Below are 23,252 nucleotides of genomic sequence, written 5' to 3' on the forward strand. Positions count from 1 at the left end.
ATTATACATACGTAAATCACAGCAAAGAAAATGCACTAAGGAAACCTTTCATAAAACGATTAGTAAATACACTACTATGCACATTTTAGAAAAAGTGAATGAACGAGTAAACTATGAATTTGGGTAACTTACGTATATCCAGTCTATTTTACTATAATGTTTAAAACAAGCATTCGGAAACAAACCAAAAACAATGCTCATGACTGCATTGGTAAAGTGTCAGAATACATAAAGGAAATTGTGTATTCTCCGTGTATTGTTCATTTATCTTGGTCCCATTTATGCAACCTTTTTTTTTCTATATGTACAATCATAAACCACTGAATAAAATTAGAATAACAGTGTCACAAAAAATCTTGACCTGAGCTTAACAACAAAGTCTTTGTTGTACCCAGCCCATGAGAGAACTGTAAACATGTTGAAAGCAGCACGGCGGTTTCTCAATGTAATCAGGATTGTCACTATTAATTACACACGCTAGTGTTTACACGCACTGCTATTTGGTTATGGTTCTTTTACACCACCATGTAATGAATTAGTTGTGAAGTCTTGTGACCACCATGTGATCTGCATGCAGTAGTCACTTGACCACATCTCATGATCACTTAAACTGTAAAACACTTCCTCTGTCACATTTTATGACAGGCCCTGTTTCTTGCAGATTCCTCCCCTGGTTCACGTCCTCTTGAGAGTGGTATTTTTCCTACGTGGGGGATCGCCTGGGACCAAAGCCCAGAGCCTGTAGAGACTCAGTGAGGAAGTGCAGCATCAACAGCAGCTTAGAATCTCCTCCTATAGAACAGGAGAGGAGGGCAACTTTTAGACAAACTGTTTATTAAGAAACACTAATTTATCACAGTGGCAGCAATAGGGGCTGGTGTTAGGTACAGTTCAACACTTGACAGTTCAACAATTTATTATAGAAGCTGTTTTTTTATTTATAAATTGGTCCATTAATACTGAAATCTAAATTACCTGCCACTTGAATATGCAAGTTGAACTGACTGTTTTAAAGTAGCATGCTTTTATTTATGCACATGTCTCTTTTGATGCAGAAAAAGATGGGGGAATGTGTTTTTCAACATATTCTGTGCATGTGTCTGTAAGCACATGTGTATGCAGGCATGTGAAACATATGGTCAGCACCGTGTTTCTGTTCACCTATGGAGTCCTATATAAGGTGTGTGAGTTTGCAGTTGCGATATGGCACACGGGCACAGTGCTCTGCCAGAGCTCCCAGAACATCAGCCAAAGCAGCAAGGCTGCAGTTTATACAGTACAGGAGTTCTCCCACAGAGCAGTACCACTTACTCCAGACATGCCTGGAAGACAGACAAAATCACACAATCTACGTATAATTGAAATGAAAGACACAAGCAAATCTTACACAAATCTGGCCATGTTAGATTAGTTACTATTTGACATAAACTGGTGCCTAGGCAACAATGAGAGGAATGCTATGAAGAGCAGTACATCATTTTAATGTAGATCATTTTAATGGCTTTGGAAAACTACATTATTGGCCTGCTGACATGGAACGTCTGTTAAAAGAAACAAGTGCATAGGACTGTCTCCAAGCTTACCCACACACTCACTGCCAGCCAGGTCCACCAGCTGCAGCTTGGTTCTGAGAGGCGCCTGGGAGATGCTGATCCGAGGGGAAGGGGGAGTCATATGGTGAGGAGGTGGAGCTAGAGAACAGGGAGGAGGCGGTCCTGCAGCAGTGTGGGCTCCAACGTTCCCTCTGGGGCATGTGCTCAAGGTCTTGTCTGGCACTCTGCAGCCTGCAAGCTGCAGTAGACACAGAGCGGCTTGCTGAGTGAAGAGGCACACTGCCATGGAACAAACTCACACTCCTCCTCCGTGAGTTACATTCTAACGGACTTTTGGCATTAGAAACCTTCTATTTTAACAGTGGAGACAGATAAATTCTGTGTGCAAATGCACAGATAAGCAATAGTGGAGGTGTGTCAGAAAATGAAGCAGAAAGTCCGTTAGAGTGTATGGTATTCCAGATAAGGTGCAGGAGCTTACTGAACAGCCTTAAGTTTGTGCAAGAAGAGACAGACAAGTGCTTCTTTGACACTGGATGAAGCAGGTTCTAAAAGAAAAGTGCAGCCAATTTGGCTATCAATGCCAGAACACTGGAGTTGCTGGTGTGTATATATGTAGGAGGTGAGTGACTGAGAGAAAGAGACTTAGTTAGTCTTAAGACACAACCCTGGAGAGTGAATATGTGTCTAAGTTCAACCTAGCTCTAGGACACTGATTCTTTTGTAGTGTGTGTGTGTGTGTGTGTGTGTGTGTGTGTGTGTGTGTGTGTGTGTTATCCCCTCGCACCCAATGCCAGAGCATGAGGGCTTTTGGATGTGATGGTGAGAGTGGCAATGAGAAGGGATCTGGATGAGTCTCTGTGCACCAGTGTGGGGTTGTGATCCCTCATTCTCAACACTGCAATGATCAGCTGCATCACCTCCGCAGAGCTGTGAACTGACCTGACACAAACCCATACAAGCACACGCACACACACAAGCGCGCGCGCACACACACACACACACGCACGCACCCTCATTTAAATCAAACCCACCAGCCTACTAATGTTCAATGCACAAACCAACAAGTGGCAAAATTTAAATGTGGTGAGGTACAGCAAATAAAAAGTAAAACAAAATTACCCATGACCGCTCGTGCATAATACTGACCAGAATCTGATGTCAAATATGACTGCACAAACCTGAAAAAGCCCTAAAGGCAAGTTAAAAACATGTCTGTTCTCTGCCTAAGGGCTGAATGTATGCTGTGATGTGGCAGCTTCACTCACTCATAGGTAAGACAGGGTGCTTCACTTGAGCTGCAGCCGCTGGTGATGTCCTCTCTTTTCACCCCACTGACACTCCTTTAGCCAAGAGATCCAATAACTCATTATCATAAACCTCCATGATGGATACCTCCAATGTGTGAGTCTCTGTTGCCTTATCCGAGATCAGCCTAACAAATAAACACATGCAGCAACATGCATTCAATTGTGTTTATTGAGGCTTACTTGAATAACTCATTTGCTACTTTGGGGATGATGCCCTGCTGGGAGTGAAGTTCAGGGTCTGCGGGGTCCTCAGACTGGGCTCCAATCATTGTGTACAACTTTCCATTGCCTGTTTGCCCATATGCCATGATGCACACATTGTACCTGGAGGCAGAACATAGCTCATCACTAGCAAAGCTGACCAGCTTCTGTGAAATCTTCCCAGTAAGGGGAGAGATGTTGCAAGGTTTACCTGCTGGAAAGAGGATTGATCGGTTTCATCCAGCTGTTCATCCAAAATGTATCCAAAACAATGCTTACCCATCTGAGAGGTTAAAAGGGGCTTCACTTCTTCAAACACAGCCTACTGTGTGTCCTCTGGACCATGCACCCTGCCAAAAACCCACCATGGTCACACACAGTAAATTACTCCTTCCCAAACTTTGCATGTCTGTTTTTTTTTTCCCCATTAAATGTAAGGTACTACACATCCCACAGACACAGCTGAAACAGCATCCACTGCTGGACTCCCAGGCTTGGAGCAGTTCACAAGAACAGAGTCCTGAAGACACAATAACACCACAGGGTTAGATTACAAAGATGGCCATTATGGGACTGGGTACTTTCAAAGTCCCTGTAAACACTAGAAGAATTAACTCACCCACATTGCTGCATGCCTGCACTACTACCACCTCTGATGATGGGAATCTTGTTAAGAAAATATGATTCAATATATACGTAGGTTTTCCTACACACTCAGTGATCCTGCTGTCACCTATATATTCATATGTAGTTGTGAATGCGGTAAAAGAAACTGAGCTGTAAATAATATTTACATATTTCCATATGGAAATGTTCCACGGTGGCTGGCTGTCGAAGAGTCTGGACTAAGGTGAAAAGGCAGGCAGGGTGATGGTTTAAGAATGTTACAGCTACCACCATTTGGATTTGTTTTGTGCCTCTTTGCTTTTTCAGGTTTGCTGCAATTCCTCCAGGAGATGGCGCTGTGACAAGACCAGTAACCTGTGCATGTGACTGTAATGTAGTAAACAGTGTGTCGTTGAGCAACCTCCTCCACGTCCTTTCGGTTCTACACCTCTCCTTCTCCTCCTGTAGGGAGTTTTCCAAAGCAGCCAGCTGAGCCTGAAACTCTACAAGCACCCAAGAGGACAGAAGCCCCTCTCAGACTTACAGTCCATGCCTTGCCGTATGTTGCACAATCTTGCAATAGCCACATGGATCTTTGGGACTTGCTATGGTTTATGGCTACTGTCACAATTACCTTAAGTTACTGACTGAACCTATACATGCTACATTAATATGACAAACAATATGTACCCTGAACATAATGATCTGTTTTACAGAATCCTAATCAGAGAATAAAGACATAATAATTTCTCCATCACAACACCCATCAGATATCTCGCTGTACTCACCTGGCTCAATGTCAGACATGATTTTGAGGTTAGATTTCCATGACTGACAGGTCTATCATGCAATATCTCGCTGTGTCGTGTAAAAGTAAGCAGGGGGGATTAGCGCTGATGAACTATTAGCCTCCGTCACAGCACCGCACTGACTGTATATGTGAGAGTGATAGAGGGGTGGACAGAAGAGAGGACAGTGAGGAGGGAGAGAGAAGGAAACAGAAAGTTTTCAGCTCCAGTGCTCTTGAATAATCAAATAAAGTAACATTGTTATGGACCCTTCAAACCATATGAAGCAGCAATGTGTACATTTGGAGTAAATGGCCAAAACATTGCTGTTTTGTGCTTAACATATTTGGTGCTATTATAAAGTCCATTTGTAGATAAAGAAGGTATAATTTGGTCTAAGAGGTGAAAGGCATGGAGCTCCATAAATAATTCAACCTATAATAACACTCACTCTGGATGTCATCATTCTGGTGTCCCTGGACAGCACTGCTGGCAGTGGCCGTGCACTGCAACAGCTGCATATTCCACTTCTCCAGCTCCATGGCGAAGAGTGGCAATATCACACAAATCCTGTTTCCGGGACTGAACACAACATTAGAATTGTTACATTCACAAACGTTTTTTTGCTACCCAAAACCCATTACTGCTACAGGCTAGTTATGCTGAAATCTTTGCTACTAGGGTATCCTGAGCTCACCTGGTAGAGTACCTAGAGCAAGGTGTTGACATCTGCGAAGTGATGGGTTTTATTCCCAGGCAGAGCAAACATACTATCACATTGATAAATTAGTTATGGGCAGTGGTAGTTCAGTGACTAAGGTACTTGAACAGTAATCGGAAGGTTGCCAGTTTGAGCCCCACTCCTACCAAGTTGGCACCGTTTGGCCCCTGACCAAAGCCCTTAACCCTCAAGTTATGTTCAGTCATAGAGGTAAGTTGCTTTGAATAAAAAGTGTCATGTAATTGTAATGCTGCAGGTTGGTTCTCTTTTGTGGCCTAACCTGCATGGACAAGAGGTGTCTTTTGAGGGGAGCACGAGTGCCCTTTGGTCTATTTACCTGGTGTTGACAGCACCTTTTTACCTGGATCCCTGCTTCTTGACTCCGCCAAAGCTTTCACATAGACTTGAGCGAGTTCAGAAGATGGGAAGGTCTATCAATGACTATTCAGTTAAAATAACATAATCTGAAACAGGCCTTGTTTTATTGGGAAAAGTTAAATACGTTAGTGTTCAAAATTTTGTGAAAATGTAAACAAACATTGTACCTAACCTCTAAACCATAGTCTTTAATATCATAGACTAGGTCGAGATGCGAAAGAAGCGTCACTCCATCAATAGCTATTTTTTTTTCTGGTACACTAACGCTAGTTAGCTAAATCACAAGAGCCTAATTCGATTAACGATATTCTCATGGGAGAGTCAACCGGTCGCTCAGGTACGGGGTTGCACTTCTGTCTGAAGTTTTGCTTCCAGTTTTATTTCTAATTATGAAACAAAAAGAAAAATATCTAAACATGGTATCTGAATTGTGACTGAATTTCAGTCAAACCACACACATTCAAATCGCTAGCTTGCCAGAAATAAAAATTATTGTTATGTAGTTTGGCGAGATATAATGTCTATTAGTCATCTGCAGCGTTTGGACAAGCAACGCAGTGCAATTTATAAATTACAGTGGTCAGTGTGTCATGGTGAATTCTTTATTTATTGAAGAGATACACAGCTGAGTTTATTTATGTAAACATATGGTCCCTTGCGAATTAAATCTTACACGAGCATACTGCAGGATATTACAGTATTCAGTACCTTCTGCTAATAGGGTTATCTACAGGAAGCACAGCACAGAGGTTAGTTCAGCCTTATGGAACATGGTGACTGCATTCTAAGGCAAGTCTACAGTCCTGCATTCTGGGATTGGTTCTACTAGCTGTACCTTTCATCTGCAGACCAGTATACAGGGTATTTCTTTATGATTTTACAATGCATGACACACTAGTAACAGGTTAACCATGAGACAATGTGGCCCAGCTTCACACCAAATCAATCAACACCATGAAAGTTCTAAAGCCCAGTATTAGTTACATTTACAGGAAGTGGAATGTGTGAAGGCTAAAGGTATTGTTGCTTTAAAACTAAATTTAGTTTTTGCATCGTCACACAATAATTGAAGTTTGGGGAACAGACCACAACGGAATCTCCACCCTTTTAACTAACTTACCATATGCACTCATTTTCCCTTTGTTGCTCATGACAACATTTTGCCCCTCCCACCTCCGTGTGCTACCTCTTCCTCTCTGTCTGACTTGGACACTTGTCTTGCTTGTGGAGGTGGAAGTGGGAGGCTTTGAAGCACAAAGCAGAAGCTAACTTCTGAACTGGAGGTCAGGTCCTCAGAGTTGTGTACTCCTTCTAATGTTTCAGATTCACTTTTCACATAAGAGGTGATTCAATGTAGGAGCAGTCTGCACTCACAAAGCAGCTATTGTAAGACTGAGGGTGTGTTGTTCACATTCAAAATCAATACATTTCACATAATTCAAGAAAAGATATGTTAATTCCCAACACTGCACTCTACATAAATATTAAACAAGACTTTACTGGACACAGATGGAAATTCTATAAACCTTTCTCCACGAACAATCTCTTGTTGAACATTACAGATGTGCGGGTTTTCCTGAAAATTAACATAGAGCAGTTAACTTACCATTGCTTTAAATATATCACAAATAACATATGACTTATTTAGAAAAATAGAATTCATAGATGCATTAAAACCTACAAATCACTGTAAGAACTGATCCAGGTCTCCATAACAGCAATGTGTGTGTGTGTGTGTGTGTGTGTGTGTGTGTGTGTGTGTGTGTATGAGACTGTGAGAAGGATAACACTCTTAGACTCTCTCTACACACATAGCAATTCCCATTCCACCACCAATACACAGTGAAGCAACCCCCTTCTTGGCCCCAGTCCTCTGGAGTGTGTGCAGCAGGGTCACCAACACTCTGCAGCCAGACATACCCAGAGGGTGTCCCAGGGATATAGCCCCTCCACAGACATTCACCTGCAGAACAATAGGGCAAAGGCAGTGCACATGTCAATATAGTCAGAGCGCAGATAGGGAACACATCAATGATGTGGGCAAAGTACTGATTCATGTAAACCTGGCTATGTACAAAGTGTGATATGAAAGGGTACATTCCCCATGTTTAAAGAAGATAGTTGGCTAATGTCATCACACAGGTAAATAGAATGACCTTGCTGGGGTCGAGGCCGAGCTCCTGCACCACTGCCACACATTGAGCAGCAAAGGCCTCGTTGATCTCATACAGGTCCACTTCAGCCAGCTGCCAGCTCGCCCTCTCTGTCTGGAGAGAGAGAGAGGGAGAGAGAAAGAGCAACTGCTTCGCACACAATGACACAAAACTGACATTTGTGTATCATCTGAAATTTCTTTCTATTGTTGCATTCATCCAAGATTATTTGGCTGGACTTTAAGTGATACTCACTGCCTTCCTGATGGCTGTGATTGGCCCTGTGCCCATAATGGATGGGTCAAGTCCTGTCTGGGCCCATGAGATGATTCGTGCCATCGGGCGCAGGCCCCGCCTCTGAGCCTCTGATTGGCTCATGAGAACAGTAGCTGCAGCTCCGTCATTTATCCCTGTGAGACAGAAGGCAGTAGATAACGTCTGGAGTACAGTGTCAATAGCACAGTGCACCATATGGGTGATGCAGGGCTGACTGTGTATCTCTGTGATCATCCAGCTGAATAATGATTAGAAGTGAGTGGCCTTGGTGTCATCTGGGTGAAAGCATCAGTGAGGTTCAAACATGTTTGTCTACCTGATGCATTGCCAGCAGTGACTGTTCCAGAGCCGTCCTTTACAAAACATGGCTTCAGCTTGGACATGGCCTCCATGTTACTGCCATGACGAGGGAATTCGTCAACCTTCACTTCTACTGGCCCTGACATAGGTCAAATAGACAAACAAATTCTCATTTTAACAGGTTCAAATTTTTCATTGACTAAAAACTGCACAAGTGTGCAACATTGCCACCCTTGGCTTTACAGCCCTACAGAAGACAATTAGACTCCTTTAAGTCATCAAATGTAAGGAATTAAGTCAACTACAACCTTTTCTAGAAGGAATAATAACTGGCACAATCTCCTGGTCGAAGTAGCCTGTCTTCTGGGCAGCCTCCGTTCTGTTCTGGGAAGTGACAGCATACAGGTCCTGAGCCTCGCGGGTCACGCCCCATTGCTTAGCAATATTCTCCGCTACACATGATAAACACAAAAACAGTATCAGTGACCTAGGTGATCAATTTCTGATTCTGGCCCACTGTCATTCATTGATCCTACTTGCACTAAACCTAAGTGCAGTGCACTGAAAATAAGGTGGATGAGATTACTAGTACAGGGCTTGACTACTCTTCAAATCCTGATTAATGTAAATCAAGGTGTTGTTAATCAGAGGACAGGGCTGCATGCGCTGCTATTACTCAAAGCACACTCCAGAGTCAAAGTCACCCTTATTACCAATCCTTCTCACCACAGATATATTGAGTGAGGAACAAAATGTACTTTCTACAGGACATGGTGCTACATTTGGTATGAAACAGCAGCAGACAATGCAAACAGTGCCAAGTATGGTAAAACAGACAGTTTAGTAATGTAGCCCATACAACATTAGCCAATTTAAATTCTATGGATGAAAGTACAGTATTTGTTTTTTCTCCTTTAATTTTAAACATTCTAGGCCATCTCTTTTTTTAAAGTATATTTTGGATAATGCTGATTATCATGAGCTCAAACATTTGCACTGGATCAAGAACACAGGAAAGCTGTTTAAACTAAGAGTACTCTGTGTTCTTCCTCTGTGTGTGTGCTCACCCAGTGGAAATAGTATGGCTGTGGAGAGTGGGGGAAAGCAAACCAGTTGTGTTATCAGGGTTAGATAAGAAGCTTCTGAAGTGTTATACATACTGTAATGCATTTGACCCTGTGTCTACACACTTTAAAGGTCTGTTGCTACAGACTCTTTAACCACAGAGACGTTATGAGAATGTAAACAAGATGTTCTTCACACTCCAGTGAGAGTTTGTCTGAACCCAACCATTTATAGTAATTCAAATAGCTATTCATCATCTCTACCATTACCTTCCTGAACCACACACAGACACACATACAAACACTCCTCAGAATGGGACCAAGTTTTTTGCATGAATTAATCTCTTGTTCTGATCACCACCTAAGCCACAGCACATTCTACGAAGCATTCCACATTCCACATTCTGCACTCTACACCCTGCTCTCAATGTTCTTATTGACTGTTAACCAACCTTAGATCTACATTTATGTGCAAAAGCAGTACAAAACGTAGAGCAAAGAATGCATATATGGTAAAATACAGACAACAGTGCAACTATACAGTACATAATAGACTACACAAGTCTCTGTACAGTAGATTTAACAATCAGAAAGGACAGGACAGGACAGTGGACTAGACTAGATCCCAGATCCCAGATCCCACTTACCAGTGATGCCCATGTGGCATTTGTGAAAAACATCCGTGAGTCCATCTGCCACTACGGAGTCCTGCAGTGAAGCATCTCCCATCTTTATTCCTGACCGCATGTGCACAGTGTGAGGTGCCTAAGGTCCAAAGTGCATCAGTGAACACCATTCTACAGTCAGCCATCTTTAGGATGTGGATTTGCTAGCACAGGTTTCACAAAATGTTTCTCCAATACATTAATGTAATATGAAACAATATGAATGGCAGTCATACCTTCTGAGCAGCACCTACCTGACTCATGCTCTCCATACCGCCTGCCACCACCACAGTGGACTCTCCTGTCATGATGGCCTGAGCCCCAAGACACAGCGCTTTCAGACCAGAGCCACACACCATCTGACAGCCCCATGCTGGTACTGAATATGGGATGCCAGCTCCGACACTGGCCTTCCTGGTGGGGTTCTGCCCCTGACCTGAGGAGAAGTGGGAGAACAAAATGAAGAGGTTAATATACAGGAAGCTATGGGCTCTGCCTTAGCTTCTTTACATAGATTCACTTATTTACTTACTTTGGCTCTGTACCCTAGCCAATATGAATTCAAACAATGACTATGGGATAAAAATGCAAAATATGAACTTGTGTACAAAATGTGAAATCCAATAGCTAGAGTAGCTACAGAGTCAAAACAACATGAAATAGATACTTGTCTAATTCATTACCACCTGCACTTTATTCCATTATGTCAGGACTGATTACACTCTGACAGGACATAGCAAAAAGCCCGCTAAACTGAAAGAACAGTAAAAGTGTTACCTGCAGTGAGGACATGTCCCATGATGACCTCAGATACATCATCTGGCTTTACACTGGCTCTCTTCAAAACCTCCTTAATGACTACAGTGCCCAAATCATGAAGGGGTACACTGCTTAATGCACCATTGAAAGACCCTTGCAATTACAGAAATAAATATGATTTGATCATTGAAAATGTTTTGTTTGTTTTGCTAAATAATATTTTAATTGTTAAGGCAAGGCAAAGCAAGGTTATTTTTCTCGCAATTTTTATGCAGTGTGGCATTTCAAAGTACTTTAAATCTGTTTATATCCTGTAACAAATTCTATACAATCTGGGGGGGAAAAGCTTTGTCCAACTCTAAAACACACTGACAAATGCGGATTTCAACATCCACTATTTTCCTAGGTGTTAGTTCATTGTTAGTACCGAGGTGTTCACTCCAGCTCTGCAGAGGTGACGCCTTTGGCCAATCAGAAACCTTTATTTGTATGACCTTACAGTAACTACAGCCAATCAGGCGGGAGGAAACTAAACCAATGACATTCGTTCTATAACTCATCTTCATCACTGGCACGGGACTACATTATATGATAAGATGAGGCTATTAGTTGATTAAAATACAAAACATATACTTACATACTCATTATAGAAAGAAAACATTCAATGTAATATGCTATAGTAAAACTTGCCATAATCAAGATTGCTTAGCTAGCTAACTTTATAAATATAAGATAACTGCTTTCTTGTCCAGCCTGTCAAATAATCATAACTGTTCGCCAGCAATGGGCAAGACAGAATCAGAAAGAAATTATGTGTACAGACATTACCTATAGGAGTTCTGGCAGCAGAGACAATTACAACTGGATCGGTGTTCATTTTCTACGTCTTTCGGTGCAGTATCCTAGCTACGAATCCAGTTCCTGTTTACTAGCGTCTAACTGATCAGGCGAACATGTTGCTTCATTCGTTCAATATAACGTAGACTACTGAAAAATCTGCTAAGGATTCAGGGCTCACACTCTACTTCGTTTGAGCACCATCTACTGGCCTGGATGACCAGTCTTTCCCTTTCGAGGGACAGATTAGATATACAGTAATTACTGTTTCAAAGTCAGCGCATCTCCACCTATGAACCTTAGTATTGTGTGGACAATGACCAGTTCCACATCGAATTCCTTTATGGAATAGATTTCTTATTTTAAAAATAATGATTCATCTGGTAACATTTACCACTGTTTCTGATGCATTTGAGAACGTTTTTCATTCTTCATTAGCTCCTAGTAGCATTACCTACTTAGTGCCAGCAACAAAAAACAAAGTAATTGAACCCAATTATGTCGATTTATAAGAATTATGAAATGAAGCTAGTATCATATTAAAAGCCTTTATTGATATTTGGTCAGTACATGAAATGAATTTAAATCAGAATATGAATCCAACAAGATACATATCAGAAAAATAACTACACAAATTAAACAAAACTTCTCTTGCCACTGGGAGGAACAGAAAACATGAGAGGTTTAACATCAAGAAACTAAAGACATTCTGAAACCAGCATAAGTGAAGAAAGAATTTGCAGTTTCACGACTCAAGTATTATGGTACAACAAAAGTTGATGACTTTTGTTTTTAGTGAGTGAGCAAATTAAGTGTACAAACAGTGGTGTTCAAATAACCTTGAGGCAGGAAAGAGTGAACATTTTAAAAAGATGGGTGGGACATCCAATCAGATCTACAGAGTAATTCATTTTCTGTTGCTGCTCAATGTAACTGGCTTTCTGAAAATATTTCAAGAGTGATGACTGAAGGTGGTGGTGGTGGGGTTTAAAAAACAAAAAACAAAAAAAACAAACAAAAACAACAACAACAACAAAAAAAACACACAACAACAAAAAAAACAAAAACCCTTAACTATTTATCAAGCAAAAAATAACTGGCCCTAAATGTGTGGCTTATTTTTGTCATGAGTTTAAAAAAACAAAAAAACAACAAAACAAAAAAACCCAACAACAACAAAAAAAAACAACCCAAAATTTTATTTTTACAAAACCGACCCTGTAGAGGCATTGGAGGCTACCGAAGAGTTGGTGGCAACCATAGCAGCAGCTGCTGTTGAGTCCAGGCCATTCTGAGTGCCATGGCGCATTCCCATTGTTCTGTTGCCCTTGGAGACAGTAGCAGCCTCGTGGGAGTCAGCATTGGAGTCTGTGTCATTTGAGTGCTGGGTCACTGATGTCTCACTCCCTGTTGGGGAGTCCACACTCTCGTAACCTGCACTCAGCTGAGTCACATACCCTTCCCCTCCCCCCTGGCTCGCCGCGTCCTCTGAGTGGTTGGAGTGTTTTGACACAGCCCCATGTGCGGGGCTGGAGATGGAGGGTGACAGCGGATAATCCTCATCTGCGCTGCTCACTGTTTCCCGATACAGACTGGACCCCGACATGCCCCTCTGAGACGAGTTTCCATTGGAAGGTCCGTTGGACACCCTGCCGCAGTCTTTACCCCCAGCAGAGATGGTGGTGGGGGCTGCTTCAGTCTGAGTGGGTGGGTCAGAGGTGGAGGCGGGACAGGGGGAAGTCCTGCTGGGACCAGCTCCACCAGAGGTGCCTTGGGCCTGGGCTTGCTGAGAGAGCTGCTGCCTTGTCTCCCTCAGCTGTTGCTGGAGAACCAAGATGGTGCTTTGCATGCCCTCCACCTCCTCATCCAGCTGAATAATAAAGTCATTCAGCTCTAACCAACACCAAACAGGTAACCACAAACAGAACATCAGTTAGCATGATGAGCTATACACATTCATGACATTGTAATGCATGTGGTAATAATGCAAAAGCCTCCCCTTACCATCCTGGCTGCTCTTAAGCTCCTCGCTGTATTTCTTCTGTAGGGCAAGCTCAGCTTCCAGCTGGGCGATGCGACCCTGGGACAGCTGCCTGCCCAGCTCCTGGTTCTCCTGGATCAGCATGCGGCACTTCGCCATCAGCTTTTTACCGGTTTGGCTGCAAGGGAGACAAGTCTGACATCACATGGTGAACACAGCCATGGGCACAATATGGATGCCAACAGCTACTGCCAACCACTGGCAGTAGACCAGGGGCCTGTCCCCTAAGACCACACTGGCTGTTAGTCAAATGACGACCTAGAACATTCCAAGTGATATATGGGCAATGAACAATAAGAAACTAACAGACACAGTTGTTCCAATTATAAAATACCATATCAGTCATAAATTAAGTTAAACTAACAAAAGCAACACTGAACGAACTACAGATTAATTGGCAAAGCAAGAAATTTCTGACAAGGTAACATTCAACAAAACTATTAGTCAAGTGACACCACCAATTAAACACTCCAAATAGAGGTGTTTCCCACAACTTCAGTATCAAATCACAGTTATCAGAGAATTATGTATAGCTTGTACCATCTTCAAACCAGGTATGAAGATCAATAAAACAAGCTTGTGGCAAAAGTTTTAGCTGTTTGTTCTCAGACACATAATTAGGCATGAAATGGCATTGGACGACATTTGCCACACAGTTATGTCCCATGCCAATGTTTTCATTGCCCACAATAAAACATACTATTAACCAGTAAAACTAGAACTGCAGGAACATACAAGGGGACCATAAATTTCCACATTAAACTCAATGTTTAAATAAACATTTAATGTTAGCAAATTAAATCTTGTGTGGTGATGAGCAGTCTGCTTCTAGGTGTTCCATATGCACAGTTATGTACAAACTCTTGACAGTGAACCAAGTGTTGGGTTTGAATAAATCTACTGTTACTATTTAGTACAAGTTACTGGGAACCAATTATTATTATTTATTTGAGTGTTTAACCTTAGAAAGTATAACAAAACAAACAAGCCTAATAACTACTACTTAGAAAAAACAACTTCCATAAATACTACCTGCTGAACTTTAAATATTTTAACAAACTGGTGAATTACAAAACCTGTGATCTTCAGTGCAGTACATCCAATTGTCAAAGTGAAATCAGATGTTATGAACATGGAGAGATTATGTATTGGCTGAGGTATCTGAAGTTGTGTTCTAAAACTAGCCAAGCACAACATCTGCACCTAAAGCATTAAACTAAATGCGGTAAAATTAATAACTGACAATGAACATCCATGTAACCAAAATGTTTCACAGGGAAAACACCTGCTAATAAAAAGGTGTGAAAGTCCTTAATGAACAACCTAAATCCAAGAAGTGCTTACATCTTGTAAACTGTTGGATCCCTAACTTGCCATCAAAGGACAAAACAGCATAGACATACATGTAACAGCTTGTTTAGTTATCTCTAAAGACACATGAGCATTCACATTGAAATAAAAAAAATTGCATCTGCAGCAGTGTATCAGACATTCTTCAGGTTTTAAGCTCTTAAGTATAGAAAGCCAATTGATGTATTCTTTTTAACCACACTGCTGTAAGTGCAAAGAGCATTTCCAAGAACAAACAACAGAAACAAAGCAAAATATAAAAATAATTACGAACACAAAGAAAAAGAGAAAAGGAAAGTTAAACACTGTACCGTCTCTTGCACTGGTGAAATGGACATTGACCAAAGTCTCTGAAGACCATGGGGTCTTACTCTTTCCTCAAAATATCACATTATTACAAAGGCTCCTTCCCCCAGAGTCTTAGGATTGTTAACTCCTCTTATTGTAATACATCACACTAATGTCCCCCTCCCACATGATGGTTCTAAATTTTTACCCAGAGTCTTAAGAGTTCTACATTGATGGGGGTAAAAGAGGAAAGATATTCCTGTGCAACCTTTTTATAGGGGGTCATGTTTAAAATGTTCAATCAGTGATTTTTAAACTACAGTTCAATCAGCTCCAGAGCCAATGCCTTGCTCAAGTCTCTCTCAAAGGCAGCCAACGATTTATTACAGCAAACTGTCTAACATGGGTTGTTGGGGCTGGAAGGAGGGGTTGTTTCCGCCGTGACCACCTCTTCAGGAACAGTCCCGATTCCTTCAGGCCTCTGTACCATGAGGGGGTGTGGGGGGAGAGAAAGCTGAAACAACAGTGTCACCTGACCCAAACTGTCTTTTCAGGTTCTGTTCTCTTTTACATTACGGTATGATAATAGCAGCACAGAACAAGAGAAAAAAATGTCTTTTGCGTTTGGCTTTTAAGTCTGAGCCTCGTTGTGAACAATGCATTTCAGTCTTCCCCCACCATTATCTGCACTCCTGCAGTGGAGAAAGTGAGGGGGTGAGTCAGGAAAGTCTTGACTTTTGTTTGGAGGGGGGAGTTATTTTAGTTTACCTATCAGGTGTAAATTTCCAGGCACTCAGTTCATTTTGGGCTTGCTCCAGTTTGTCTTTAGTCTGTTCCAGTTCAGCCTTCATTTTGAGGAAAAATAAGTTGATGGCTGGGTCCACCATGGAGGATCTGAGTTGAGCTGCACTCGGCTGCTGGACTTGCTTCAAATACTGGATCTGTGTCTGCAAGGCAGGAAGCAATGTTAGAATCTGACTGTATGAAAGAAGGAACATCACTGCTATATTTTGAAAGCAATAATATGGCCAAATCTCTGACTGAGGAAACTAATGTTTTCAAATGACCCTACTTGACATTCATTCAACAATAGAATGAAAATATTAAAAAACAAAACAAAACACAAAAACAAAAACAAACAAACAAACCAAAACCTACTCCTGCATAATGGGCAATGTGAAAAAGCTTGTTTTTTGGTCTGGACAACTCATTACAACTAATTGTTAACTGTAATTATGTTACCATAAAGATAATTAGACAATTTATAAAGTGTGTTCTAGGATTTACAAAAGGTTTACAAAAAAGAGCTATGCATGAAACCCCAGATCAGTCCCCCCCATAAATCAAGCATTCAACTGAATTCATGCTGCCAATGGCCTTTAATTTCATGACATTGACAAGCAAACTACGTGGGCAAACGAAAGTGATCTGGTGATAAATTGATACATCTGGTGATACAGAAGCAGTTTTCTAAATCTATAAAATGTACAAGACCTGCATTTTTCCCCTATAAAATCCCTGGGTTGTTGGCATTGACAAATCACCCCCCCCCCCCTGTACAAAACAAAACAGCAACAGAACAGATTCTTAATGTAATACTAAATGACCCGATGTAAAGATAACGGGAAAAAATTAACTACTTTGCAACTGGTGAACTGTAGCCTCATACTCAAACATACTTATTAAGCACAGTCTAAGCAAGCAAACATTTTCTGCATAACCAAAAGAGATATTCATACTTAAAGGGTATCCATTCTCCTTTCACTATAGTTGATGTGTAAAGAGTTGACATCTGATTATGAAACACGGCCAAGGCATCCATCACACTTAACCTATTAAAACCAATTCCTTGTGCCAACCATAAAGTGTACAAGTGATGCTAACTAACTATAAGGACAACATTGCAAAATACTTACTGTGCATTCCTGCATTTCCTGTTCCTTAGTGGCTAGCCTCATCACCAGAATGTTCTCCCTGCGTGCAGACTCCTGCTGTTGCTGCTTTAGCTTCTCCTCAGATTCTTTTAGACCAGTCACGTCATTGGCTGTAAAAGCAACAATTAGAATCGTTCTCACACAAACATTACACAAAAAGACTTTTGTACATTAATAAGGACATAAAATACCACCACTGACTTACAATTCAAATCAGCATATTTTGCCTCCAGCACCTGAACATAGGCTTCATGTTGTTTCCACCTAGGATAGATTGATGAAAATGTTTATAATTATGGGGGGATTTCAGGTGAAATAATTATACCAAAACCATGAACTCATCCCTACCTTGAACAGAGCTCCTCTCTAGTCAGGGTCTTCATGTCAGATTCACTAAGGCGAACCTGAACGAAAATCTAAGCATCAACGAACAGACAAGGTAGCGATCATCTTAACGAAATCGGATCATTATGAAAACTGCGACATTATGCTCACCTTCTTCGGGAGAGGTTCTTCATTTGTCATCCTGATCTCTGTAACATTAATAACATAGCACGTAAGAAATGCTATTCTAATTCTGTTCAATACAAACCAGTCACACACACAAGATATGTCCATTTGCCATTCTAAATTTATGAAATGGCCACAGTACAAAATATGCGTGGTCACGCACTCCCCTACCACACGTGTTTAGTACCGAAGAATAATAGAACTACCATATTAAATATAAAATGCTGCTCGCACTGCTTATAAGCACAACTGGCGGCGCGTCGGCTAGTTCAAACTATCTTAACCAACTGATTAACAGAAACAAGGAAGCTAGCTAATTAGCTAGCAAGTTTTCCCGATTCCTTGTGAGAACTGGTCGGCTAGCTACGTTCGCTTTAATGTTACACGGCTAGCTGTGCAGCTTACTTGGCTGTATCCTACGTCGCGTGTTAACCGAATATAATACTTATATAATTATGGCTATCTATATTGCTACGGCTCGCTGGTTATTGGCAAGGTCGTACGTTTCGTCAAACCTCAATATTCGCGGTAGTTTAGCCAACGTTAGCTAGCTGGGTTAGCTACCTCGCTGTGTAGGTACTGCAAAAAACCCGTTCAAAACAGGCGAAGGAGCGGGTGGTTTAGTGGGCCAGCACGCGACAGAATATGGCATACTAAATCAATTTACGGAACAGCATTTTTGACCTTGTATCCTGTTAAAAAAAACAGAACTAAATTCGACAAGTGCTGCACCGTTCGCATGTATTTATAGTTGTAACTAGCTAGCTACCTGCCGGCTTCGTGTGTTATCAGTTTATTGTCACAAAATGGCGGAAAAGGAAGAGACTCTCCCTACGACAAGAACACCGCTATCCTTGCCTTTTCACTAGAATCAACCCAAAGAGTCATCCGAAATACTTACAAGCCCTGAAACAGTTAGACCAAGATGACCCAACTTCCTTCTAATATGTTGTAAATCAACAATTAACTAATTTTATTAGAGTTTTTTTCAAAATAAGAGAAGCTCGATCTTAAAACGAACGCAGCGTGGCCGCCATCACCGCGAGGACGATGTTCCGCCGCAAAGCGTCACAACGGCCCCGCCTACTGGCAGCTCACGCGTACGCTAGCGCTGAAGGGGCGGGGCATATGACTTGTACTGAACGTAGCTGGTTAGATGGCCAACGCTACCTTTGTTTGCAACATGATTTAAAAAACCTCCTTATCATATACCATTGGGACACATTTATACAGAGCTCTTCTAACATCACACCATCAGAATACATTGGCTAAAGATAGTTGTCTAGAAGCAAACTGAAGAGGTCGCTAGGATTTCGGTTTTAGTACTATCTAGCAATTGGTTGTAGTACTAACTATCACATTTACTAGCTAACAACTAATTTAAATGGTACAAAAATAGACTGTATATACGGTCTATGGGTTCCGATGACAATGCATTAATTAAGTGGGCCGGCACACTAATTACACATATATCGTTTCTACCATTTACCCTGTCTGCTGTTCGAACAGTCGCATGTTGCGCAGATGCCGTACTTATAAATAAATAACATTTATTTATATGTTCTGCAGATCAGGCGCTCAACGTGACAAAATCACTTGTCATAGATAACAGCAACGAAGCTTGATAACGAGTGTCCAGCAAATGTTGTGGATTACGCGAATTAATATGCGGGGGGGATATATATTGTTTAGACATAGTAATAACTCAGTAAATTCTTAAAAGGTTAACATATGATAATTGGTCGTTTGTCACATTTTCTATTGACGTGAGACCTGTAGAATAAATTCGCCACATTCTGTGTCATACCTAGTGTCACATACACAGTAGTGGTACGTTCCTCTCCGAGTTCAAGTTTAAATTTCAAGGACAGGGTCCGAGTGGCATTTGTACAGTCAGTTTGCGACGAAGGACAAAAGCGCATAAGAGTATGTTGACTAGAGTTGGGCATGTTCGCAGGTAAAGTTAGATACTTGGCGAGAATTACATTTGAACTTGAAATTAGTTGGGTTGCACGTTACGTATTGAATGTTTTCACGACGAAGTGAGTAACTCTAGGTAGCCTAGCGAATTTAGCTATACTCATCTACGAAACATGAGTTAGCAAGCTAGCTAGCTAGCTATCGCGCTAGCTACAAGTCAAGAAGCTAGTTGGCTGCTGGCGGCTACAACGCTGCAAGATTCACTAGACTGATATACGGCAGTTTCTATTACATTTCCAATGTTAATCTAACCCAGCGTTTATTACGAGTATTAATGTCAAACGCTAAACGATTAACCCTAGCTAGCAAAGCTAGTTTCCAAATGTGTTGGCAGACTTGAATATGTTACACTGCTAGCTAACTAACACGTTTAACTTTAACATTTCAAGTTGACGTACCTTAGCTAGATAGCTACATTTAAACAACAGCATAGTTAACACCACATTTTAACAATCTGTAGCTAGCCAACAGTTGTAAAATGGTTTTCAGCCGTTTGCTGACAGCGTGACAAATTGGTGAGACTGCATTTTAGTAGCCGTGCACCAACACTCGCCACTTTAGTTACACCTTTCTTATTGGTTCATTTAATTGCATACTGTTGCTTGTCGTATTGTTGTGCCAAATGCCGTGGGGTTTGTCACACTCCTACCTGGTTTAGTGATGGTCAGTTTCTGGCCACTGCTAGTTAATACTATTTCTTCTGTGGATGGACCATTAGTAACAGGAGTGTCACTGGCCTGGTAGTGACATGATGGTGTGTGTCATACTGCAGTAAATTATATAAATGTAACTGTACACCTAATAAATTAAGTGGGGGTGAGTACATATTCTGTTCTTTTTCTCTTGGCTTCCTATGTTTCACACTTGAGGTAATTCATTTTCTCTCCTTTCTTGTTTTTAAACCACCACACAGATGTGTAGCCACCTTGAACCCTTTCTTGGGTATTTTGGCCTCAAGACAGAAACACGCACTTCCTGATCTTCCTTATGATTATGGTGCACTTGAGCCCCACATCTCTGCTGAAATTATGCAGCTTCACCACAGCAAGCACCATGCAGCATATGTCAACAATCTCAATATTACTGAAGAAAAGTATCAGGAAGCACTGGCTAAAGGTGAATGTTTTATTACAATTTAACAGGATTAAAGTTCAATGTTTTAAGGAGTTGAAGTTCTATATGGATTTTTTATGGCTCACATATTACCTTAATATCTGTAATTAATTGTTTTTGGTTTTGTACAACCTATACATTTAAAATACTAAATATTCTTTATTTAGACTTAACTAACTTCATTCATGTGGGCATTTAAAAATAAAACTTGTTTAAACTTTTTTTTTTTGTAGAATGCAGATGAACAATGTTTTGTTACAAGGGCTCCATTTATCAACCAGTAGAAACATTGTTACAAAAAAGTGGCCACCGTTTGATTCTGCTTACTTGACATTATTTTGGTTGATGCCTCCACTTGTCTGTTGGTGGTAATACATGTGCTTTTACAGGTGATGTGACTGGGCAAGTGGCCCTTCAGGCTGCATTAAGGTTTAATGGTGGAGGCCACATCAATCACACCATCTTCTGGACAAACCTGTCCCCAAATGGTGGGGGAGAACCACAGGGTAAGTGTTTCGGCATGCATCCTGTTCTCCTTCCTTGGCATATATACAGTGGTATTATAGAATGTTTGCTCAAACCATGGTGCGACGGTCATTTGACTTCAGGTGAACTGTAATCATTCTGAACATTTTAGAAAGACTCATTGATGTATTGCTTTATGCTAGGTGATCTTATGGAGGCCATTAAGCGTGACTTTGGGTCATTCCAGAAGCTAAAGGAAAAGATGTCCGCTGCCACTGTGGCAGTTCAGGGATCAGGGTGGGGTTGGTTGGGATTCGATAAGGAGAATGGAAGACTTAGAATTGCTGCCTGTGCAAATCAGGATCCTTTGCAAGGAACCACTGGTAAGAGTTCCCACAATGGTATCGTGATATGATAAAAGAATCAAGTTGTAAAGAGGATTTTTCAGGGTGCACTTTTAGTTTTGACAATTATGTCCTGCTTGTAAGTGGGGCTGTGTGGTGTGCAGTGTTAAGACCTATGATTTTCTCATGTAGCAGGAACTACAATGCAGTATGTTTTGAGTTAGAAATGCTTCCATGATTTGTCTCTGATGTAAATGAATCCCTTATCCTGGGTCAGTGGTATCTTGGTGGTTAATGTACTCAACTTGTAATCCCAAGGTTGCCAATTCAAGCCCCACCATTGCCAAGTCGCCACTGTTGGGGCCACCGAGCAAGGCACTTAACCCTCAATTGCTCAAATTGTACTCTTGTCTAGATTGATGGATTATCTAATCTAATCTATCAATCTATTTTATCGCTTTGGATAAAGCTGTCAGCTAAATGACGTAAATGCAGACTTCATTTTTGTCTTGAACCTTTTTCTTTTTTTAATTTTAGGTCTCATCCCACTACTTGGCATTGATGTCTGGGAACATGCATACTATCTTCAGTACAAAAATGTCAGACCGGACTATGTTAAGGCCATATGGAACATTGTGAACTGGGAGAATGTTGGTGAGCGCTTTAAAGCTGCCTCAAAGTAAACACCTGTTAAACTACTCGCACACAAACAACCATGTTGGGACTATCAAGTCCCATAACAGGTATTGTAGGAGGTGTGGAAATCAATTTCATAATTGGTTGCCATGGAGTTCCCAAGATGATGCAAGTTTGTTTTCAGTGTATGTAATTAAAACTGTTATTTGAACTAACAATTGTGATGGTTTTACTTACTTGAAAGCAGATGAGTTAAAATAAAACATTTGTTTTGGCTAGTTTTAGTTATGAGCAGCTATCATGTGGTGATGTGTATAGAGAAACTCAACATTTGGATTTCATTGCCTGAATCAGCCCCACTATCGGTGGATGGACCACTTTCAAAAAATATCATGCATCCCTTGTTTTGATTTGTGTACAAAGTGTTCTAATATTAATCACACACCTCTTCTGGCTCTACATGTGATCTTCCTTATGGGACCTGGCTTCTGTACTGGGGCTTGGTATTCACTTGCAGATAAGGGATGATTAGGAACTTTGAATTACTGCCAGGCATAGCATCTCAGTTATGTGGACAAAGCTGTATAATTTGGCTATTGCAAAAATTTTCCTCTGTGCTTTTACTTTTAATATACTGAGGAATACTCAAAATGAGCTTGGCCAGCATATGACGGAAGTGATTACTAATTTTCCAGATTTAAATTTTAGTGTCACTGAAGAAGTACTATCCCACTAGAGGGTGCTGTACACTTCTCTTTTCTTTAACCTAGATGTGCATCTTTCCATGTCATCCTGCATAGCTTGATGGTACAGGTACAGCCTGTAAATTCATTTTTGGTGTATGTTGCACATGTAGTGGACAATAATTCAATTTAAGCTGCACAAAAATGCAATTGCAAATTAAGTCAGTTGATTATACTTCCAGCATGTAGTGAAACATTTTAATTCAGCTTGGTTTTTGTGGATTTTCAGTGTGATCA

At 41.0% G+C, this 23,252-nt stretch overlaps 4 protein-coding genes across 7 annotated transcripts; 1 reads left to right on the plus strand and 3 right to left on the minus strand.

Annotated features, from left to right (window-relative positions):
- Nucleotides 1–656: 656 nt before the first annotated feature.
- On the minus strand, nucleotides 657–5,385 carry kif25 (kinesin family member 25). Its single transcript, XM_081717608.1, is given in 15 exon segments — nucleotides 657–718; nucleotides 720–792; nucleotides 1,162–1,276; nucleotides 1,279–1,322; nucleotides 1,584–1,666; nucleotides 1,668–1,791; nucleotides 2,341–2,495; nucleotides 2,822–2,888; nucleotides 2,891–2,988; nucleotides 3,044–3,187; nucleotides 3,340–3,422; nucleotides 3,523–3,584; nucleotides 3,826–4,173; nucleotides 4,910–5,084; nucleotides 5,326–5,385. Coding segments are annotated over 15 exon segments (1,674 nt in total). The 3' UTR covers nucleotides 657–675.
- Nucleotides 5,386–6,145: 760 nt separating this feature from the next.
- On the minus strand, nucleotides 6,146–11,759 carry acat2 (acetyl-CoA acetyltransferase 2). Of its 2 annotated transcripts, none has more exons than XM_026998909.3 (9): nucleotides 11,603–11,759; nucleotides 10,793–10,927; nucleotides 10,270–10,451; nucleotides 9,998–10,115; nucleotides 8,595–8,738; nucleotides 8,303–8,425; nucleotides 7,966–8,120; nucleotides 7,714–7,824; nucleotides 6,146–7,520 (listed from the first exon to the last, which is right to left on the minus strand). In XM_026998909.3, the coding sequence occupies exons 1-9, from the start codon at nucleotides 11,649–11,651 to the stop codon at nucleotides 7,350–7,352; spliced, it is 1,188 nt and encodes a 395-aa protein (XP_026854710.1). In that variant the 5' UTR covers nucleotides 11,652–11,759; the 3' UTR covers nucleotides 6,146–7,349. The 2 variants fall into 2 exon arrangements, with proteins under 2 accessions (XP_026854710.1, XP_026854711.1); XM_026998910.3 differs by having other exon boundaries at nucleotides 7,382–7,520; nucleotides 7,714–7,820.
- Nucleotides 11,760–12,145: 386 nt separating this feature from the next.
- On the minus strand, nucleotides 12,146–18,800 carry wtap (WT1 associated protein). Of its 2 annotated transcripts, none has more exons than XM_026998993.3 (8): nucleotides 18,636–18,800; nucleotides 17,720–17,757; nucleotides 17,573–17,628; nucleotides 17,430–17,488; nucleotides 17,207–17,334; nucleotides 16,059–16,237; nucleotides 13,616–13,770; nucleotides 12,146–13,504 (listed from the first exon to the last, which is right to left on the minus strand). In XM_026998993.3, exons 2-8 carry the CDS (start codon nucleotides 17,747–17,749, stop codon nucleotides 12,816–12,818), a joined length of 1,296 nt encoding a protein of 431 aa, XP_026854794.1. In that variant the 5' UTR covers nucleotides 17,750–17,757; nucleotides 18,636–18,800; the 3' UTR covers nucleotides 12,146–12,815. The 2 variants fall into 2 exon arrangements, with proteins under 2 accessions (XP_026854794.1, XP_026854793.1); XM_026998992.3 differs by having other exon boundaries at nucleotides 17,573–17,640.
- A 732-nt stretch (nucleotides 18,801–19,532) lies between these two features.
- sod2 (superoxide dismutase 2, mitochondrial) lies at nucleotides 19,533–22,490 on the plus strand. 2 transcript variants are annotated; one of them, XM_026999019.3, is made up of 5 exons: nucleotides 19,533–19,691; nucleotides 20,628–20,830; nucleotides 21,217–21,333; nucleotides 21,496–21,675; nucleotides 22,174–22,490. In XM_026999019.3, the coding sequence occupies exons 1-5, from the start codon at nucleotides 19,663–19,665 to the stop codon at nucleotides 22,317–22,319; spliced, it is 675 nt and encodes a 224-aa protein (XP_026854820.2). In that variant the 5' UTR covers nucleotides 19,533–19,662; the 3' UTR covers nucleotides 22,320–22,490. The 2 variants fall into 2 exon arrangements, with proteins under 2 accessions (XP_026854820.2, XP_081574324.1); XM_081718198.1 differs by lacking the exon at nucleotides 21,496–21,675.
- Nucleotides 22,491–23,252: the final 762 nt, after the last annotated feature.

Source organism: Electrophorus electricus, chromosome 7 (genome assembly GCF_041902795.1).
Source record: "Electrophorus electricus isolate QZ-2024a chromosome 7, ASM4190279v1, whole genome shotgun sequence".
NCBI classification, from domain to species: Eukaryota; Metazoa; Chordata; class Actinopteri; order Gymnotiformes; family Gymnotidae; genus Electrophorus; species Electrophorus electricus.